Source organism: Quercus suber, unplaced genomic scaffold (assembly GCF_002906115.3).
Source record: "Quercus suber isolate HL8 unplaced genomic scaffold, Cork oak 2.0 scaffold_1177, whole genome shotgun sequence".
NCBI lineage: Eukaryota > Viridiplantae > Streptophyta > Magnoliopsida > Fagales > Fagaceae > Quercus > Quercus suber.
Genome location: NW_027070576.1, coordinates 25,028 through 46,217, shown reverse-complemented (window position 1 = coordinate 46,217; position 21,190 = coordinate 25,028). Strand labels below are relative to the sequence as shown.

Here is a 21,190-nt window from a genome sequence, read left to right as displayed (position 1 = left end):
CTTCCTTCAGTAAATGAAATGAAAATATGCTTTAGAACAATAGATGGATTGCTTATAAAGAAAAGAACCTCTTTCTTTATCTATTCAAAGTTCAAAGTTCGAAGACTTGCGCGAGTTGGAACATCCAAGCCCCACCAAGATTATAGTTCTTAATTGCCAAAAATTGCTTGTTCAATTCCTTCCTAACAAACTTTTCAATGAAGAGTCTGCAAATCGTACAAAAATATATAAAATAGAAAAGTATAAGAATTTGGAGTGCTTTACACCCTTTCACTCTCACATTAACACTCAAGTCAAGAACCATGAATTCACTTTGGGGTAGAACTACACTCACCCTAGAAAGTTCTTCTCTCACTTGGAAAACTAACAAGTACTAAAATATGTCTTATCCGTTATCTCTCAATATAAAGCTGAAGAGCCTATAATAGTCCTTCTAAATTGACTCTTGTCTTCAGACCTCATTTCCTTTCGACATAAAATTAAACCATTATGATGTCTCTTGCTGGTAGAAATACAAATTTTTTGTCTCATTTTTTATATTTCATTTTATACTTCATCAATCACAATTTATCAAGTATATATTTGACTTTTTTTATAAAATAACCAAAAATTAAAATAAATAAACAAACAAACACATGACATACCATGATTAGTAAAACATAAAAACTAAGACAAAGGATTTGTATTCTCTTGCAAACAAATCCAAAAAAAGACTGCTTAGTTGGAAACAGGCCTTGTAAATTTGCATTATCTTGCAGTAAGTTTTGGAACCAGATTGAAAAATAACAAATTGAGCCCAATCGACTTGTATTCTAATGCGGATAACTAGGCCCACTACTCACTTATATGAGGCTAGTGGCGCAAAAAAAGAAAATATCCACACACACACACACACCAATTTGCAATACTTCAAGAAGAATTTTCATTAAAGTGATGGAAAAAATACAACAAAGATAACTTTGATGCTATTCAAAAGATAAGAGAAGTGAGAGCTTTGGAGTTTGGGTGCTTTTACTTTGGAGTCACTTTCTATTCTCAATCATATCTCGAATGTTAAAGTAACTGGCCCAATTGATTGGCCAACGCCAACGGATTACTTCTGCCTTAGCTTGGACAGGAATGTTGGTGTCAACCTTTTTTTGAATTGGCAAACACCAATGCCTCTCTTCAATCTCTAGCTATACCCTATACTACAGCAACATAGGCAGAGTTGTCACCCAACGCCATGTCATAGTTAAAAATTTCAAGTGTTCAAAAAGAATTTGATTTCTGACTTTTCCAAATAAGGTCAATTAAAAATTTGCCCTTGCTCCTCTCCATCAAATTTAAACTCTTTTTGGTGGTTTCAAAAGTGCCTCATTCAATTGGGCTGGGGACTGCCATTGCCCATTGGATTTGGATGATGTCTGACCTGATGCTCCATGGGCTTGTAAACCATATCTCGGTTCCAAACTATATGGAACAAATCATAAGGATCTTTGAAATATTGGATTCATCTCCAAGCTATGAGCTTAGCAAAATAAAAAAGGCCTATCTCCTACTTATTTCGGGGACTAAAGGTCGAAGGAATAAGGACTGACCTGCGTTTAATTTGGGCTTCAGTCGTTACTTAAAACATGAATATATATGAGTATGTGAGAAAGACAGGATTTAACAACCTCTTTCTCTTACCCATATTTTTATTTTGGGTGGTGACCTAAGCCCATTTCTCTCTCCGACTTGGCACTGTTGTTGAACTGCAACCCAAAAAAAAAATGTGGACCTAAAATGTGATTGGGCCCATGAACATTCACCTTGATCTTGATGTGATTGAATAAGTCCAAAATCCTACTCTGAAAATTTAAACCTTAGAAATAAAATAATGACTCAACATGATTGTTACCATCTCATATCTTTTGGAATGTTGGGATTGTATTAAGGTTTTTTTTTTTTTTTTTTTTTTGATGGTATGGCTGATGGCTGATAGTGATGTCATATTCAAACTTATGTGGTGCAATGATCAGGACTAGGTTGTAAAATTACAAAGCTATAGAAGAATGCGTGACTTTGTTATCTGAATGTGATATCATCTTCAGACATTACCAAAAATTTTGTTACTAAACTATCATGTTGAATACTTGAATTATTATAGCCCTTTTTGATGAATTCCCCCTTTTTTTCTAAACTATTTAAAACTTACCGATATTATTTGTACATCCATGTGGCTTGTAAAATTATTGATTAACATGTATAGTAAGAATCTATTAGAAAAACATCTCTTTTTTTTTCGTAGTCGGCAAAATGATCAGAAGCAAGTTGCATGTAGTTTAGAAGAGAAAAATAAAACAATTGGGATAGAAAAATAAAGACAAAGAAATATAAAACAGAAAGTTAGGCCATCAATCATAATTCATATTTTTGTTTTTGCACCTATTGATTTTCTTGCCACAAAAATTAAAAATTAAAAATAGATGTGTCGCGCTCCGCCCCCATGTACATAATATTGTCCTCTTTGGGCAGCCCGAAGGCTCTCTTAGTCTCTCAAGGTTTTGCTCTTCCCACGTGACACCAATCTCAAAGGCCAAAAGTCTCACATCGCTTAAGTGAGTGTCCAGAGCCTGGTTCATAAGAGGTGCCCTCCCTTAATGTGTATGAGGCATTTTCCCACGAGGCTTGGTCTCACGTGGGAAGAGCAAAACCTTGAGGGACTAAGAGAGTCTTCAGGCCGTCCAAAGAGGACAATATCATGCACATGGGGGCGGGGTGTGATAAGATGGACACGAAGCAAAAAATTGAACTCTAATTAAAATCCAATTTAATTGTATTTAAACTCTTCAATTTTTATACTCAATAAACTACTTGGCATAAAAATTAAAAATTACATGATACACATGGTGCAAAATTGAGAATCCAATTAAAATCTAATTGAATTTTCTCTCAACTTTGACTATTAATATACATATAGATTACAGTTCAAGTAACCCATACTAATTATAGGCTCATATACTTGTAGAACAAGTATTTTAACCTTAGGTTAGTCTATAGTTATCCAAGAATTAGTCAAATATTCTCTAGTGTGTATATATATATATATATCCTATATTGGGTTCATTGTAACACAACAAGTGCTTAGTATCAATGTGTAGCCATCCAAGATTTTCAGATTATGGACGTAAACAATTAGGCCGAACCATGTAAAGTTTTGTATATGCTTTCTTTTTTATATTTTTGCTTATCATTCAAATATCACACACAACTTTCACATGGCTCTTCCACTCAACCCCAAAGGACGGCTGATTGGGTTTCAATCCAAATCTCAATCCCAATCCCAAATCAAATATGGCCCAAAAAGGACCCCATCAATTGATACAGTAAGTACTGCACACACATGCTCAATATAAGTAGTATACAAATACAAGTAACAGGGAATTAGATAAATAAATGAAACATGAAACTCATGCTGCAGTAATGGGAAATGTCAAATGTGAAATCATGTAATTGTAGACGGTGGTAAAGCCCAATTTGTTATCAGTCATATATCGTCGTCAAGAGCATTTAGTCAAGTCCAATAAAATCTTATCTCCTGGATCCCTAGGCCCTAGCGAAAGCTTCGCATCAAAGCGCAGTGGTGGTCCGAACTACGTGGTCCGCATATATCCTTTTACCCTTTACCTTTACTTTTATGGTCGGCGCCTTTTTTGTTGTTGTGACATGATATGGTAGGTTACAAAATTATTCATAATATAATTGACTTTAATCTTATCAAACTTGGTACGATTTTCTTAATTTAATTTAAAATTTTAGAATTAAATTTCGATTTTTTTATATGTTAAAATTATTGTTGAGTTATTAAGTTCTCAATTTCTTAACCATTTAAAATTTTGAAAATAATTATTAGTAATTTATTATGGTATCACAATAAAAAATCTTGAGTTTCATCTTTATTTCTACTCTACCTCTTATTTAAAATATTAAAAATCCTTTAATTCTAAAATTTTTAAGAACTATAATTTATCATTATAAAAGCTAGTTCAAAATATTATTTTTAATCATCCCTAATTACTTGTTCAAGCGTTGATAACTAATTCTAAAGTTTCTATGAACACATAATAATTCACAACAAATTTCACATTGATTAATACCATAAATTTTTATTAGTAGATAATAAAATGGAATTAGTGGTAAGCTTACACAAGAATCAATAATAGGGAGAGGCTCACCTCTAGTTTAAAACTCTCCTATTTCCTCCCATTTCTAAAGTTTCTACGAACACATAATAATTCACAACAAATTTCACATTGATTAATACCATAAATTTTTATTAGTAGATAATAAAATGGAATTAGTGGTAAGCTTACACAAGAATCAATAATAGGGAGAGGCTCAACTCTAGTTTAAAACTCTCCTATTTCCTCCCATTTTTAAATAAAAGGGTGATATATAAAAAATAAAAATTCAACGGTTAGAAAATTAGCCACGTGTATTTTCAAAAAATAGAAGGGATCTATGACAAGTTCTCCTATCATCATATTCGAAGCCAGCTATCAATGATGGGAGAACTTATCACAGAGGCGGCACACGTGTAGCACATGGATCAATAGTCTAAAAAAGCAAGCGGCGTGTAGTGGCACGTGAGATGGAAGATGGAGACCGAATTCTTGGGTTTTGCATATCGAAGGGCAACAAAGAGATCTATGGTGTTGGTTTTACAAAGGGAGTGACGAAACTCAAATCTGAAGGGAGGCTCGGATTGCTCGGTGGTTTTGTACTTGCGATGCAACTACTATAGCTTTTTGATGGTGGCAAGGCAATGGTGGAGATGGTGAAGGCGTCTTGGGTTTAATGATGATTTTTTAAGGCAGGTTGCAAACTTTGTAATTTTTTAGTGAGGTTGATAAGAAAAAATGCGAGGAGAAGAGCAACATTTTGTGCTTTATGATAAAATAAAAAGATAACTGTTAAATTTTATTTTCCTCCAAATCAATCGTCCACTTAAACATGAGATTTCTAAACTAGAGGTGCACTTCTCCTTCAATAATAACCTAACAACTAAGTAGTAGTTATAAAATTTGCTATGAAAAATGTCAAGCAGCATTACTCAACAAATAAAAAGGTTTTAATTTATTGATATAAGAAAAGAATTAGATACATAATATTATTACAAAGAAAAGGCAAATTATAAATTTGATATCATCATCACCACTTGTTTGTATCAATGATCTGCCTTGCTACTTTCCACGTGTCCACATATATTCCGTGTGTGTACAAGTACAAAGTCCATGAGCCACCCCACCACCCGTAAATTGAACAGCAAATGCTTTTATTATCTCTCTTCACAACTGTGTGGCTTCAGAGAAACAGGGAGCCATCTGGAAGTCATACACTGAACTCGCTCTGTACACTTACCAGTTACCACCGCAAAGCATGAGAAATAGAAAATAGAAATATCTAGTCGGTCCAGTACGTTGGCCCCACCCAGGCCATATCCATTAGTGCAACTAAGTCAACGTCCTATATATATATATATATATTGTTTATGTGTTGTGGTGGATCTAACTAAATTATTTTGTGAGATTAGTTTGATTAGTTTTGATTATATATCGTCCACTTGGATTTTAATTGATTAGTTTTGATTAAAAATAAAGTGATTTAAAATACATTTATATTTTTTAAAATTTTGAGAATAATATATAGTCAAAATGTCAAATAAATAAATAGTGTTTTTTTTTTTAAAAATTAATAAATAAAATAATTTAGAAAATAAAGTTTATATTTTTTAAAATTTTGAGAATAATATATAGTCAAAATGTCAAATAAATAAATAGTGTTTTTTTTTTAAAAATTAATAAATAAAATAATTTAGAAAATAAAGTTAAAATTAATAATAATAAAAAGATTCAAATAATCACTGACTTTATTTAGATAACTCATAATTTTTTTTTTGTTAAATATATTGCAGGACTGCAAGAGAGGATAAGTGGAATTCAAACCACATTCATATGAAACCATAAAAAAATGTCATCAACATTAGGCTTTCACTTAAAAAATAATAATAATACAGGACTATCACCTATTAAGTCATATAATTAAAGGGTTGTTTTATAATATATAAATTTTTATTACCATAACTATTACTAGTACTCATTCATATTTTATTATAAAATATACGTTGACTATCTTATATTAACAATTAAAATTGTCTATAAAAAATATAATTAAAATTATATATGTATTAGATTATAGATAAAGTATGCATTGAATATAGTTGGTCAGATACATTGTCTTCCCTAAATAAATTTAACAATATTACTATATTGATGCACACAACTAAATTCAATCATCCATTGGAAAGATAAAACCTTTTTGTGTTAATCTCATTGGATCAAAACTAGTAAACTTGGAATTCTATTTCAAGAAATAAAAGAAAATCTAATGAGTTGCAAAGAATTGAATTCCAAATTCCAAACTAAAAGTAATTCATGTGGTTGAATACATGCATATCACTCTCCCGTAGTACAAGTAATTAAAAAAAAATGGGATGTAGCTATTTTGGGAACCTCAATAGCTCCGTTCATAAATGTAGGCGTTAGGCTTAGGCCAACTAACAAATTTCACAATCAACAATAAAACAAACAACAAATAACGCTCTTCGTTACTACCGAAGCTCTCTTTTCCCTGTACACTATAAATATACTCAAAACTCTCTCTCTCTCTCTCTATCTCACTCAGAAATAGACTCATTTTGAAATTTCCAAACAACTTGGCTTCGGTTCGTTTCGTTTCGTTTCACAATGGCAACTCCTCCTCCGATCAAATTGAAGCAATCTCAAGCCAGCGCGACGGCGCAGACTCTAACGGCGGCGTCGTCTTCTTCCGCTTCACACGACACTGCACGGCTACTCGTCCGCGAAACGCTGCGTATTAGCGCCAATCTCGCTTCTTCGCCTTCGATTCCGGCTGAGCCGCCGCTCTCTCTGGCCGATTCGCCGGAGAGTCGGAGTTTGAATCGGCGGAGGCTGGGGCTGGTGGAGGAAGAGTATGTGAATTCGAGCTTGAGGCTGATTTGCTGCGAGGAAATCGACGGTCGCAGATGGAACTACGTGGCTGAAAAAGACGCGCTTTCTGGAACCTTCAAGAAGAACTCCATTCGCGCCCTCACTTTGCAATCTCCGCAAGCTCCAGTTGAGGTCAGCTAGCTCAATTTTCGCTCTGTTGTGAATGTGCATTTCTTCAAATTATTTGTTATTTGGTAGAATCCCGCTGGCTCAACTGTTAAGCTTTTGGTTCTGAATACAAGCTCGCTTATGAATGGTTGCTTGGTTGGTTTTCATTGTTAATTAAAATTAGATATCTTGGACTATATTTGATTATCGGTCGGTGACTGAAATGATCGAAGTCATCGAATCACAATCACAAGCCTATTATTTATTGAAGCAAAAACAAACTTATTGGATGGTAAAGGAGCAATCATCGTTAAGAATGATTTCTAGATATCCACTTAATTATGATGTTCATGCTCATATAATTTCAGTAAAGTAGCGATTTTCAGTGGAAAGAATGGATGATTGGTGTCCTATAGTTGTTAAATGCACTAGAACAGAGAGTTTGTTCTGTAATGTTGAATACTTACTGGGATTGAGAAGAAGGTAGAGGATATGGTCATTATATTGTTAATTAAATAACTTGTGATGTCATGTGATGCATCTATTGGAATTTATTTTCTTTGGTTTTGGTGCAGGATCTGATGTCATTTGTAAGATCTTATGTGGTTCCAGAAGGTTTCCCTGATAGCGTTATTCCTTCGTATGTTCCTTATATGACATGGAGAGCTTTGAAGGTAGTTACCTTACTTTTCAGTTAAACATTGGAACAATGGTGGGGCTTGTAAGGGAATGGGGAACTAGATCTTGCTGGAACATGTAGCACTTCATGTTTTAATACCTGCCAGTAGGAATTCAAGACTTTCGGTACTCTTAAATGCTGTGTTAATGATTGTCTTTATTTGTTGTAGCATTTCTTTGGTGGAGCAATGGGCGTTTTCACAACGCAAACGCTTTTGAGTTCAGTTGGAGTCTCTAGAAACCGAGCAACTCCTGGAGCTGTTGCTATTAACTGGATTCTCAAGGTGAACAAGATTTTGACACATTTCACAAGATAGTATACATTTTTCAAAATGAATAAAGCTTTAAGTTTTCTTGTGTACTAGTTTAGCAAGATATTATGCATGACCCATATTGAAGTTCACATGTACAATATCGTTTGTCAAAGGAAAGAACATTATTCATCGATGGGTTTCTGTTTGTTGGAGTAGTTTCTCATTTGAGTTTTCTACTGTATATTCCCAAAAAAATTACTCGTCTACATTGAGACATAATTTTTTTTTTTTTTTTTTTAATTCAATTGCCGGGAGAGGGGGGGATTTGAATTCTATATGTCTCCGTTGGAAACACCAAGAGGTGTCAATTGAGCTACAAAGCTCTTGTCAACATAAAATTTTATTTATGCTGGAGACTACTGGTTATTTACTCTTCATGTTGTCACCCATTGCATTTAGAATATTTCAGTAAGCTGTACAAGAAAGGGTTCTCCTTTGACTGCAATTTAGTTCCCTGTCTTGCTTTAGTTTATTAATTTCCAGCCCTTCTTGTTGAGATTGATTGTAGTCTTATTGGAAATTCACAAGTTGATGTTCATGAAGGTAAATTTACATTATCTGTAGGATGGTGCTGGTCGTGTTGGAAAAATGCTTTTTGCCCGTCAAGGAAAGAAGTTTGATTATGACTTAAAACAGGTATAATTTAATAGCTGTTCTTTTTTTTTTTTATATAGGTAAGAATAATTTTATTGAAAAGAGGCTACTTCATGAAAAAAGACATGAAGTAGCCTAAATAATTACAATCGGAAAAATATCTACATACGAATTGACTCTATCAAATCTTGAACAGAAGTACTATCTATTCAATTTGGCAGTCCAATTTTCAACCTGACAGTTATAATACCATGTATCTCTCCAAAATTATGTGTTACAGCTACGATTTACGGGTGATCTCCTTATGGAGTTGGGTGCTGGTGTGGAGTTGGCAACTGCAGCTGTGCCACACCTTTTTCTTCCTTTGGCTTGTGCTGCTAACGTTGTAAAGGTTTGATGGCTTTTTCATAACACAAATATGTCATGGTCATGTCAGTTGTGCGCTCTCATATTCTTTACTCTTTGCTTGTAGAATGTGGCTGCTGTAACATCAACATCAACTCGTACACCAATTTACAAAGCCTTTGCCAAAGGAGAAAACATCGGGGATGTAACTGCTAAAGGAGAATGTGTAGGGAATATTGCAGATCTGGTATGCTTATCAAACTTCTCTTTCTATTTTTGCAGGGTGATATCTATATAAGTAGGAATGCAAGGTAGGTCTATCAAATGAAATATATTGTGACATGGGTTTGTGGGCCCAAATACTGTTTTGACACCATTACATCTAACATAAGAACTCTCTAACATAGGTCTGAGCTTGTAATATCGGCTGCTTTTTCTCTCTCACCAACTTTGTTTTTGTTCTTCTTGTATGGTCTTTTCCTTATTGTAGCATTTAATCATTTGCAGCCATAACCTTTCCATCAATTCATGTGTCAAATTATCAAATAGGAGTTTTAGTATTAAATGATTATGCAGAACAAAATAAAAATTTTGTTTGGATTGCCTTTTAACAGAAAGGAGCTTGGATTTCGTGTGTCAATTAATGGGTTCAAGAGGGGAAAGTTGAGTCTGAATTTCTGTTTAATACCATGGCATATATTTATTATGGATTAGGTTCATATTACTCTTGATGTAACTCTTAGTTATGCTAATATGTTATACCACTTAAGAACTTTGAAGACTTATAACTCTTTTGGATCTTGATTAGCTAGTCTAAGTTGAATCAAGTCTTATTTTGTTGTGATCTAGGTTACGTAGCTTTTGGTCCAGTTATTATTAAGTTTTACAATGTAGAACGGAGGTAAGGCTATAGCAGAAACCCATGAGTCTTATTTTAAGTTTTGGAGTTCTTTTTTTATGTTTTATTCTTTTCTTACTTAGTTTAACTGTTTTTTTTTTTTTTCTTCTTGGGAATCCTAGTCTTTGTTTTACAATGATTAGGAATGTTTTATATATAAAGGCTTTTGTGTAAGCTTTAAAGATTCAGAGTATAATTAAATAAAATTCTAGCAGCTTTTCTTAAAGCATTGTGGGTAGGAATTGTCTAGGTTTTATCTTTCCTCTTCTTTTTCTTCTTTTTTTATTTATTTATTTTTATTTTGTCAATTCAATGTTTTAACAACAAAATGCCAATGAATTCATTTAAGATTCAATTTTTATGACCCACCCAAACCTTATGTCCTTAACCATCAAACGCTGTCAAGAATCTTTTAAGAGCTCACAAATTAACCTAATTTAGAGTTGAATTTCTTAAAAATCTTGCATCAATATGGTATTGAAGCCCATCACAGCCTCTGTCCTACATCATCCATAATTAGGTTTTATGCTCACTTTTTGCCTAACAAACACACTCAAAATTTTGTATCAATCAAATGTTATCAATTGTCCAATTCATCAAGCCATGTAATTTGTATACATTAAAATATGGATAACTATAGTTATGAACATTTTATAGATGAGGTATTCTTGATCTTTGATCATCTTGATAGCAACTGTTGTTTCCTCATAATACTCATCCCTTGAAAATTTATTGAGTCACAGAATATTGATTAGAGTTATCCTAGGTGTAACTCGAAGTCTCGAACTGGACTTTGTGTGTGTGTGTGTGTGTGTGTGTGTGTGTGTGGTGTTGTTTGGAAGTACAGAATGAACAAAGCACACATTTGATCATATGCCACAGGTATTATAGAAATTATCCTGTCCTGCAATAGATGAAAACCTTTTATATTTCAAGTTGACCAATATATGAAACTTTCCAAAAGTGGAACTTCAGTTCCCTATTTTATTCGTATCTCTCTGTTTTCCCCACAAAAGGCAAACAAGGTTCTTATTAAAAGTTGTGTTCACCTCTAAGATAAAGTAAATGACATTTTGCCATTGAGCCCTAGCTCAAATGGAACTTCCTCCTCTCACTAGTGTGGGTACAGGGTGATTTCATTGGTTCAAAACGCACTTACCATTAAACAAGATTTTTTTTTTCCTTCTTGAAAGGACATTAAAAAGATCACTATATTTTTACCTTTTCATGAATTGTCATTCCATTTCAAAATTTTCATATATTGAGGGTCAAAAGGAGTATATAATATATACATATATGTTAGATTTTTTTATGTAAATGATATAATTTATGACTAAACGTGACAGCGTCAAACTGTCAATGGTAAGCTGGAAAAATGGGCCCTGTATCATATGTGTGCTGCTAGTCTCTACTAATTTCTACTCCTCCATTGTGTGAACTTATTTGTGATGAAATTTTTTATTGATGTTGATGTAAGTGAAACTTTTCTCTTGTGAAGCTGGGAACTGGGATGAGCATAATGATCTCAAAAAGAAATCCGTCCTTGGTTACTACGTTTGCCTTACTTTCGTGCGGATATGTCTTCAGCTCTTACCAAGAGGTTAGATTGGTTATAAGTATACAATGTTTGTTAGAGCTTCTTCACGTCCCTTTTGTCTGTGGATGTTGAATTAGTCAGGCTAATTGCACTTATATTTTCCTTCAGGTTAAGTCTGTAGTGTTGCACACATTGAACCGGGCAAGATTCACTGTGGCAGTAGATTCATTCCTTAAGACAGGTTCCTAACCCACCATAAGTGGTCTACTTTAGAGGCAGAATTTTTCCTCTGTTTTCATTTTAACCTATCTTTTGTTCTTTTCATGGATTCCTAAATGAAGCAGACTTTTTCCTCTATAAGCACGAGAAGTGTATTCTGTAATGTGTAATGGCTTAATCATGCTTTCTTTCCATTTGTAGGACGCGTCCCCTCATTGCAGGAGGGGAACTTGAACGAAAAAATATTAAGTTTTCCATGGTTGAAAGATAAGCCTGTTGTTCTTGGTATGTGAGGGGAATTGTATTGCAAGATTTCCCACTTGATTTTGGCCCTCTTTTTTCTGGGAATTCAATCTGAAGTTTTTTACAACTTTTTGGCAGGACCAAGATTTAAGGATGCTTTCCAAGACCCAGGTGTATATCTTGCTGTAGAGCCTCTCTTTGAGGTAATTTCCTTTTTGGGAAGAAACAAATTTCAAGGAAATTGCTCTTATGGATTCAGTAGTTTCTTTTTCTAGATTAGCTCTTTGTCTCTTTTATATGTATTCATTATGTCCTCTTGATTGGTGACAGAAAGAGAGATATATTGTGACATATAATCCATCAAAAGGTAAAGTATATGCATTGCTCAAAGATCAGGCAAAGTCAGATGACATTCTAAAAGCGGCATTCCATGTGAGATGTCTCACTTATCTTTGTCTGTACTTGTTGTACTAGCCATGAGTTTTTTTTCCTCATATGCTTTGTGTTTAAGATATGGTTAACCTTGTATAACAGGCTCACGTGCTTCTGCATTTTGTACAATCATCAAATGAGAGTCGATCTAGTGCTCAGAAGCAGAGGGATTATAATAACTATTCCGATATTGTGTTGACAACTACTGATCTTGAGGCTCATATATCAGAGTCATGTAAGATGGTCTCAAAATCATATGGGATTTTCAAGAGCAAAGCTGCAGAGCAGGTAGGTGGAAATCAACTGTCTTTTTTTTTTTTTCTTTTTCTTTTTTTTTCTCTCTGAGAAGTGCGTGTGTCAATGTTCAATAGTGTTAGCTTTGGGCTTTGTTTATGCATCCTTTTGGCTTATGCTTGAGGTGCTTTTGAAGTGGTTGGCTTACCAGTTACAAGAAATTTACTGGAGTTAAATAGGCCTCCTTCTAGCCATTGCCTACTTAGATGTGCTATTGTGATAAATAAATAAATAAAAAATAAAAAATAAATAAAAAGGAAGGGCACTTATTGAAATGAATGAAGAGGCTAGACTCTCAGCACTGAATTCTACACTCTTAATCACCCTTCCTTCCTGGAGGGGCTTATACTCAATCACTTGCTCAGGAAGTACCATGAAGCCTTGATAATGTATAACAGCCACTTGAGCGTGCTCTTTAGTTCAATGCCGCTATTTACTTGTTGATCCACTTATCAAAAAAAAAATTTACTTGTTGACCGTAGTATGTGTTTTGCTCTTGCTATGAAAATTTGTGCTAAAAAGTATAAACTACATTTTGAAACAACATAGTGGCAGACCTTTTTGTGTTTTTGGCCCAAAAAAATTTGCAAAAGCTTTTCCTGCATTGTGATATTTGTATGTGGTACAGTGGTTGTGGTTGCAAGCAAAATTGCATGGAAGTGGTCCCATCAGATACCTGTCCTATATAATGTAATTTTAACAAGATGGAATTGTATCCAAAATTCTGAATAAAAGAATGGTTCCAGAGCATCGTACAGACTATTGGATGCTATTTCGGTAATTATTTTGCAAGTTCTCTAAAAGCACCTGAAGCCAGCTTTGAATTCTTACTTTTGAAAGGCAAAGATCTTGACAGGAATTAAGCAGTAGTTAGAATAAAGTCTACTGTCATATGGTTATTTGTATGTAGACTTGTATTTAATTCACCAACCCAAATGTATTTGTTGTGATAATTCACTGATTATGGGATATGATACACTTTCTAAAATACAAATTTTCTGTTTTGACTTTTCCCTTTTGTTAGGGGTGGAAGATGTCAGAATCACTTCTTAATCCTGGCCGAGCTCGGCTATGTGCAAGTGACAAATCAGGATGACATGCTCATACTTTTTCATTGGTATGCAAACTGGGCTTTGACTAATAAGATGCTTGACAACGCCAAGTGCTCGTACTGCCTGTGACACTTAAAAAAGTTCCGCAGACAGAAGAGGTCTGTGTGACAAAAAGAGCTAGCACTAGACCAATGGGACCATGGGAACCATGGACTTATGAAGATGGTCAGTCTGTGTTACAGTGCAAAAATACTTTGCAGATAGCACCCCCTCTGCATTATGAAACACACTTGAAGATGGTGTGGTGCAGTCTTGAGTTATAAGGGATGCGTTGTTAGGCATGAAGTTGCATACTATAGTTGCACATAGAATTGGGTTGTTTTTCTCTCTCTTATCGGCTCAGTTTTTGTTTATATAATGGGTTTTTTTTTTTTTTTTTTTTTTTTTTTTTTTTTTTTTTTTTTTNACCTGTAGCTGTAGGGTAGCCTAAGGCTTCAGGTGCCAATAAATTCTTGTGATGACCAAAGATGAACTTCCTCCTGTTGAGATGTGGGCTATGGTGACAATCACATGAAGAGGGCTCACCTTCAACTTCTTTTCTGTGAAAGTTTCTGTGACAATTGCAAGCTGAGCAGTTGAGTGCTTCTATAGTACCCTCTTCACCACTGGGCATGAATTCACCACACCCATCAGTGGCATTGCCTCCCATGGAAGCTGCATGGTTCTTGAGGCATTCTTTGTACCTAACCACTTTCTTGTTGTAGGGTACATGGTCCTCTAGGCTTGTGGGTAATGGGGGGCCATTGGAGGGGATTTGGGGAGCTGAAGATGGAATGATGTGGTTGTGCGGTACCGGGTCATGATGGATCATATGCCCATGCCCATGCCCATGACCATGATGACCATGTCCAGCATATGTGCTGTTTATTGGGATTGGGATCTCTCCCTCTTGACTTGAAAGTTCCATTCCTTGTTTTGTTTATTTGTTGGTGACCACAAGAGAATGAACAAGACAAGATATATGATTAGAAGGTCTATAAATAATTAATAATACAAAAAGTGGTTTCTTTGCTTTCTTAACCTCCTAGGCTATTAGGAGTTTTCTTTCTTCACAACGTCCACTCTTTTAAATTACAAGCAAACAGAAACTAGAACCTGTGTGTTTATCTTATAAAACCCTCTATCCTAACCAAGAGGGAAAAAAAAAAACAAAGGATTTGTTGTTCCAGGTAATTTAATTTCAGTTGCTTTGAAAGAGAGGGAGAAAGAAAGAAGGTGTTTTTATGGGGTTTGCTTGCTCTAAAGAGAGCTAGTTAGATATCACAAGGACAATACTTTTGATCAAAAGAACAAAGCAACAAAAGGGTCTTCAACTACCTAGGCTTTGAGTATTTTTCTCTGAAGAGGTCAACTTAGAAGTGAAAAAAGAAAAAACAAACAAATTCAGTACCACTGTAGCCCAGAGCTGGCCATAAGAAGAGACCAATCTAAGCAAATGAATCACTTTGTTGCCTTGCACGTTCCTATCTCTATTTCTCGGAGTGAGAGAGGGAAAGAGGGCCAAACTCTAAACACTTAAAACATTCTTTGAGAAAGAAAATGATAGATGAGAGGAGATGACTGTATATATTAAGCTTTGTTCTTTCTTTCCACTAGTAATTAAAATGGAAAGAAAGGAAGGAAGAAGAAAATGGCATACCTATATGAATATCTCTCTTTGATCCAAATCTTGAAGTTTAAGCACCTTCCATAGTGAAAGTCAAGGTTTTCCAAGAGAGAAGGGACGTTTTTGGCTTAGAAGGTGGACTTAAAAGATGAGGAGGATTTGGAAAAGAGATGAGAGAGAAGGGTTTGGAGGTGGGTTTTGCTAGTGAAGCACTAAACAAAGGCTTATAGAGGTAGTGAATGAGGAGGCAAAAGGGGAGAGAGAGAAAAGAAAAGCAGATTTTTTTACAGACAAAGAGGAAAACACAGTGAGTTTAGAGAGGAAGATAAAATAAAAGGTGGGGTGCTTGCTTTGCTTGCACTATCAGGCATCAAGTTTACGCCATATGGAGAGCAGTGTGTCAGAGAGTGGAGAGGACAAAGGAAAGGAAGAAAAAGAGAGAGAAAGACAGACAGACTCTTAAAAGAATTATGGAAAAGAAATGTTCTTCAAAAGAAATTTAGTAAAATCTCCTTTCTATATATAAGTTGGACTTGAAGCCTTAAATAAATAATTACCAAAAACTTGGGTGGACATATTTGCCCATATTTAGATGACTCTCATACCCTTATATCTTTGAAAGTGCATGTAAAAGGCTAATAATTTGTTTTGTTACTTGAGACAATATGCTACATATTAAGATTTCTTTCTTTTTTAAAAGGAAAAAGCTAAAAGTCACAATTTTTTTTTAATTTTTTTTTTGACAAATTGCCGATGTAGTAAATTTTTATTGAAAAATAAAAAAGTGATATTAGTAATAAGTCTAGATGAAAACCCGTAAAAATTTAAATAAAAATGTAAAAGAAGATCAAAAATAATAATAGTAAAAATAATATTTAGATAAATAAAAAAAAACGTGACAATTAGAGAGATAACAAAGAACATGCATGACTTTAGATAAAATAGATGGGAGAAAAATAATTTGTGTAGCCAATCTCGTTAAATCCATCGAGGATCTATAGCCATCCCAAATTTAAGATTGAGACTTTATTCTTCTTGGTTGTTGTATATTTGACAAAGTGAAGTATATATGTGTTTTATTAATTGAAATTTTAAATAATATGACCCAAATATAGACATTTATTTTGAATCATAAAATAAAATAATTTAAAATGAAGATGGTCTTTATTCCCGTGGTTGAGTGGGTGAGCTACATGCAAAATATGGCTAAACACTTCGTCTCGTTGAGTTGGAATTGAAAGGGTGTCATGCCATTCATGTGAAATGATTAATTTTGCAATAAAATAGGGAAATCTTAAGCACACAGAAGTAATTTTGACGTACTGTTAAAGGGGCAAGAGTGATAATTAGGTCTTTGGCAGAGAATAGAAAGCTTTATTAGTGGATTCTTTCTTCGAGACCCAGAGATACTAATGAAGGAAAAACAAATCAATTATTTTTTAACAAGAGGCCCTCCATTATTTGTAATATAAATAAACATACCCTTTACTTTTGTACATTTCCTTTCCTTGTGGTGTTGTATTGTATCATCAGAAAGGATTACTCAATGTGACAATGATGTCCCCTTGGAATAACTAAGGACAATGCTATTCCAATTCATTCAGACTCATCACATGAAAGGTTGGAAAGAGAGAGAGAGACAGATAGTAATAGTTGAGACCAGGGAATAGTTCAACTTTCTAATCCAAAGTGAGACAGTGTAACATAATGAGGATTTAGTAAGATAAATACTTATTATAGGTTTGACATTTAATATAACTACTTCGTCAGGCAAAGGTTTACCATTTGTATATGAATTGGCTTAAAACTAGAATTAAACCAAGAACTCTCAACTTATTCATGATGCTATTGGTGTTGTGTACTAATATGCTATATGATTTCATTAGCTATATATTTTTGGATTTCTTTTTCAAGCTAAAGCTTATAAACCCAGATCCAGAATTCCTAGATAATTTCAGGCTTTCGGTAAGTCTTTGAAACTATGATATACAAGCATATAGATTTAGTCATATAGTAATATGATTTGGGTCTATATGGATGCGACAAACAACACAAAGCCTAGAAATATGGTCATTATTCTTACCTTTTTTGTTTAGAAACCAAACGTGTATCATTATATCATAATTAATTTTGAGTGTTAATCAGTGCATATAAACCTGTTTAGATTTCAATAAGCTCCTTGATTATTTAACTTTTGAGGTTACTATAGAATTATTCTATCTATTTGTTTTCGATTGGACAAATTAAGGAGATAAAAGTAGATTACTTTTTTTTTTTCGGCAAAAATGAAGAGAATACAACTGCATGAAAAACTTTGAAGCTGTTTTAAAATTTTACATGTGGTTGTTTTGCTGAATTTCCCTTTTGACATTCTACAGTGAGGGGAAAAAAATTAGTCCCCTTTATTAAATTATCCAAATCACTTTATTCTTTATTATCTTTGCCTTTATTCCACATCCCCACATTTAAACACTTTATCCATCTTTTTTTTTGTTTTTATCTATGTTGTCTCTTCTTCTAGTAATTCTCTAGGACTACTACTTTCCTTTGTTGCTTTTCTTTCTCCTTTTGAGTTTCACATAACTATTTTCTTTTTAGTTTTCTTTTATTATTATTATTATAGCTTGAAATCAGAAACATTTTTGCTCTTTTTATAGATTTTAATTTAATCATTTACGTACTTTGTTGGGTAGATAATTCTAAGTGCCATAAAACAAATAAATTAGTTGCATTGTTTTTTCTCCATAATTTTTCAAATGGATTATCCAATAATAAATTCATGGATACTAAAATTTATCCTTTTAGAAGGTAATGATATTTTTTTTTTACTCTGAAATTGAGAGAGAGAGAGAGAGAGAGATGGATAATTATGGTACTGTGAATGAAGGGGCCACAAGAGTAAATGGTGTTGATGACACATGACACACCCTTGATCACAATTTTCAAGATGTTTCAAAGCTCGAAATTTTTTACTTCCTTTAGGTACGTAAAAGACATACAGATCCATCCATCCCAATCACTACCAAACCAATTTCTCCGTAAAGCTTTGAATTTTGAAGCATAACAGACTTCAGAAACGAAAAAAAAAAAAAAAAAAAAAAAAAAAAAACTTTAAATTTCTACTAAAAAATTAACATGGCTTTATATTTTAAAAATATAATCATTGGATTGTATATATTTTTTTTTAAATATATGTTAAATTTCATTCAAATTTCGATCTATAGACATATTTTTATCCATAATTTAATATTACAAAAAACTTAAATTTAAATATTTGATTGATGATATGGTTATTGATTTTTAATCCTCTCGAAATTTAATAAATATAAATGATATAATAAAAAAATGCAATCTAGCAGTGAATTTGTTAAAATTTGTATCCAATAAAAAAATATAAATGAAGTTTGAAAGAATGCATTCCAAACTAATTTGGAGATAAACTTTGTCCTTATTTTAAAATAGCATAATATAAGATTTGGGGGAGAATGTGAATTTACAAATTTTGTGAATTAGATTGACTGCGAGTGTTGTGCGGGCAAATCCTAAGCCTCACATTAGATATTTACTAAGTAGATTTTGAGTTTATAAGTGATTAAAAAGATTCCAATAGCAACTTAAGCATAGATATGGATGACGCTTTCCTTGAGTCGTTACAAATTCTTTTAGATCAAACCGGGTAATGCAATGTGGTTTGGAGGTATTGCAACAAAACACGGGCCCTAATGAATGCGTCTTTTGGGTTTATAAGTTATTACAAGGAACTCCAATTGCAACTTATTGACTAATCCTTTTGGGATATAAGTGCAAATATGGTTAGTACTTTCCTCGAGTTGTTATTGTGTGACAAACTAACAATGGTGGTGGGTGATGGCGATGCAACAAAGAAGGCTACAATGGTGGAGATGGCAATGGTGATAGTTGTGGTAGTGATGGTTGTGGTGTTGGTGTTGTTGCTGGTAGCATAAAGGATGAAAGGAATGAAAGGAGTGAGAGTACATAGGAATGGACGAACGCCTTAATACTCAAGGTCGTAGGGAAGTCTGTTAGGTATAGCTTCTTGCACTCGCGTATTGTGAGTATGTAGAAATTGTCAGGAAGGATGGATTGTGTCAACCTTGGCCAAGACTTCTTCCTTACTAGTTTTGCAGAGAATGAAGACCTTAACAAGGTGCTTAAGGGTGGTCCGTGGTTTGTAGGGGGACACTACCTGTCCATCCGACATTGGGAGCCAAACTTCAAAGCGTCTCATGCTAATCTATCCTCTGTAGCGGTCTAGATTCAGCTCCCTGAGTTGCCGATTGAGTACTATAAGCCACCGGTGCTTCGAGAGATCGGCGAAGTCATTGGACCGGTACTTAGGATCGATACGCACACGACAGCGGAATCCAAAGGGAGATTTGTCAGATTATGTGTCCAGATTAATCTTGATGAGCCAATAACCAAACTCCTTAAGCTTGGGGGGATTGACCAACCGATACAATACGAAGGACTTGGCTCCTTGTGCTTTGCTTGTGGCTAGGTAGGACATAAGTTAGAAAACTGCCATTACAAGGTCCGAGCTCTGGCAACAGGTGGGGGGAGGGGGGGGGGGAAGAAGAAGAAGCATGAAACGAATCAAATTTGCATGAACAGACTTCAAAAGAAGAGAAAGCTTTTGGTCCCTGGGTCTTAATTTCACAAAAAAAAGCCTCCCAGCAAGAAAGTTGCGAAAGAGCTTGTCCATAATTCCTCTTTGGGCTACTCTGGCCGAAGCCCAAGGAACCATCAGGCCCCAACCCCATTCAGTCTTGCCTTGGGCCAATCCAAAGTATATGATATCAGCAAGGATGGAAAGGGACAGCCTAATGACAATGTTGGTGCTAGTGTGTTTCCTGTAGATCGCACTAATGAAAGTCAAAGTAAAGGCACATCAAAACCCATGACTGGCATTCTGAGTGTCAAAAGCTTTGACCCAGGCCAAAAGACAAAAAAGAAAACTCAGGTTTCACCGAGCACCAAGGTCACCAACAAAAAAACTTCCTTTCTTGGAAGGCAATGGGTACAAATCCCTTTGAACCCAAGTTAGGTAAAGGTAGCAGTAGCTTCATTTCGACCACTTCGACCATTATATCATCGTTTGAGGTCCGTGAGTTCAAAGCAAGAGGGTCCGCCCCTCCCTTGGAGATTCTCAATAAGCAATCCTTTGCAAAGGAACCAGGTGAGATTCACAATAAAGAGAGGGATTTTATGCAATCAGAGGAGGTCCTGGTTAGTGTGCCTATTCGAGAGGTTATGAGTACTAAGCTCTCCAAATCGGGATCTTCAAAAATTTCAAACGCCTCTCTGTTGGATAGGAAGCAGGTTATAAGCATTAAGTTGGTTTTGGCTAGCATCTCCAATCTTTCATTGAAGCGGATTGATCCTACTCGCCGATCAAAGGGGTCAGAACAAGGTGAAGATGGAGCTCAGACGATGCAGACAGATTCTAGTGAGGAGCAGATAGGGTGTTTGGATTCCCCAACGAATGAAATGCTTATTGAGGCAGAAGGTGGTTTGTATCCTTCTTTGTCTTTTAAATTATGAATTTGTTAATTTGGAATTTTCAAGTTCATAGTATAGTTAATGATATGATCCGAGCTCACCCCCCTACTATTATGATCCTCACAGAGACTAAGGTCGGCTGCGAGAAAGCTAAGCGCATTGTGGACAGACTTCCGTTTTATCGGGTTATCTATGCTAATACTCTTGGATTATCGGGTGGTCTTTGGGTTATCTGGGATTCGACCCAAGTGGAAGT

At 34.6% G+C, this 21,190-nt stretch overlaps 2 protein-coding genes across 2 annotated transcripts; one reads left to right on the top strand and one right to left on the bottom strand.

The window, feature by feature from the left end:
• The first annotated feature begins 6,632 nt into the window (after positions 1-6,632).
• Positions 6,633-13,908, top strand: LOC112015932 (protein root UVB sensitive 6). The gene is made up of 13 exons (XM_024048400.2): positions 6,633-7,166; positions 7,718-7,816; positions 7,991-8,104; positions 8,699-8,770; positions 9,009-9,119; positions 9,201-9,320; positions 11,470-11,571; positions 11,677-11,749; positions 11,929-12,012; positions 12,109-12,173; positions 12,301-12,402; positions 12,505-12,690; positions 13,721-13,908. Exons 1-13 carry the CDS (start codon positions 6,771-6,773, stop codon positions 13,790-13,792), a joined length of 1,596 nt encoding a protein of 531 aa, XP_023904168.1. The 5' UTR covers positions 6,633-6,770; the 3' UTR covers positions 13,793-13,908.
• A 23-nt stretch (positions 13,909-13,931) lies between these two features.
• On the bottom strand, positions 13,932-15,883 carry LOC112015870 (zinc-finger homeodomain protein 4). Its single transcript, XM_024048316.2, has 3 exons — positions 15,448-15,883; positions 14,217-14,717; positions 13,932-14,020 (listed from the first exon to the last, which is right to left on the bottom strand). The coding sequence occupies exons 2-3, from the start codon at positions 14,713-14,715 to the stop codon at positions 13,932-13,934; spliced, it is 588 nt and encodes a 195-aa protein (XP_023904084.2). The 5' UTR covers positions 14,716-14,717; positions 15,448-15,883.
• Between the last annotated feature and the right edge of the window lie 5,307 nt (positions 15,884-21,190).

Excerpts from the sequence above, each read along its gene's own strand:
- LOC112015932 (XM_024048400.2), top strand. The coding sequence starts at position 6,771 with ATGGCAACTCCTCCTCCGATCAAATTGAAGCAATCTCAAGCCAGCGCG. Across the intron at positions 9,120-9,200 it reads GTGCTGCTAACGTTGTAAAG|AATGTGGCTGCTGTAACATC; the intron begins GTTTGATGGCTT and ends CTTTGCTTGTAG. Across the intron at positions 11,572-11,676 it reads TCTTCAGCTCTTACCAAGAG|GTTAAGTCTGTAGTGTTGCA; the intron begins GTTAGATTGGTT and ends ATTTTCCTTCAG.
- LOC112015870 (XM_024048316.2), bottom strand. The coding sequence starts at position 14,715 with ATGGAACTTTCAAGTCAAGAGGGAGAGATCCCAATCCCAATAAACAGC.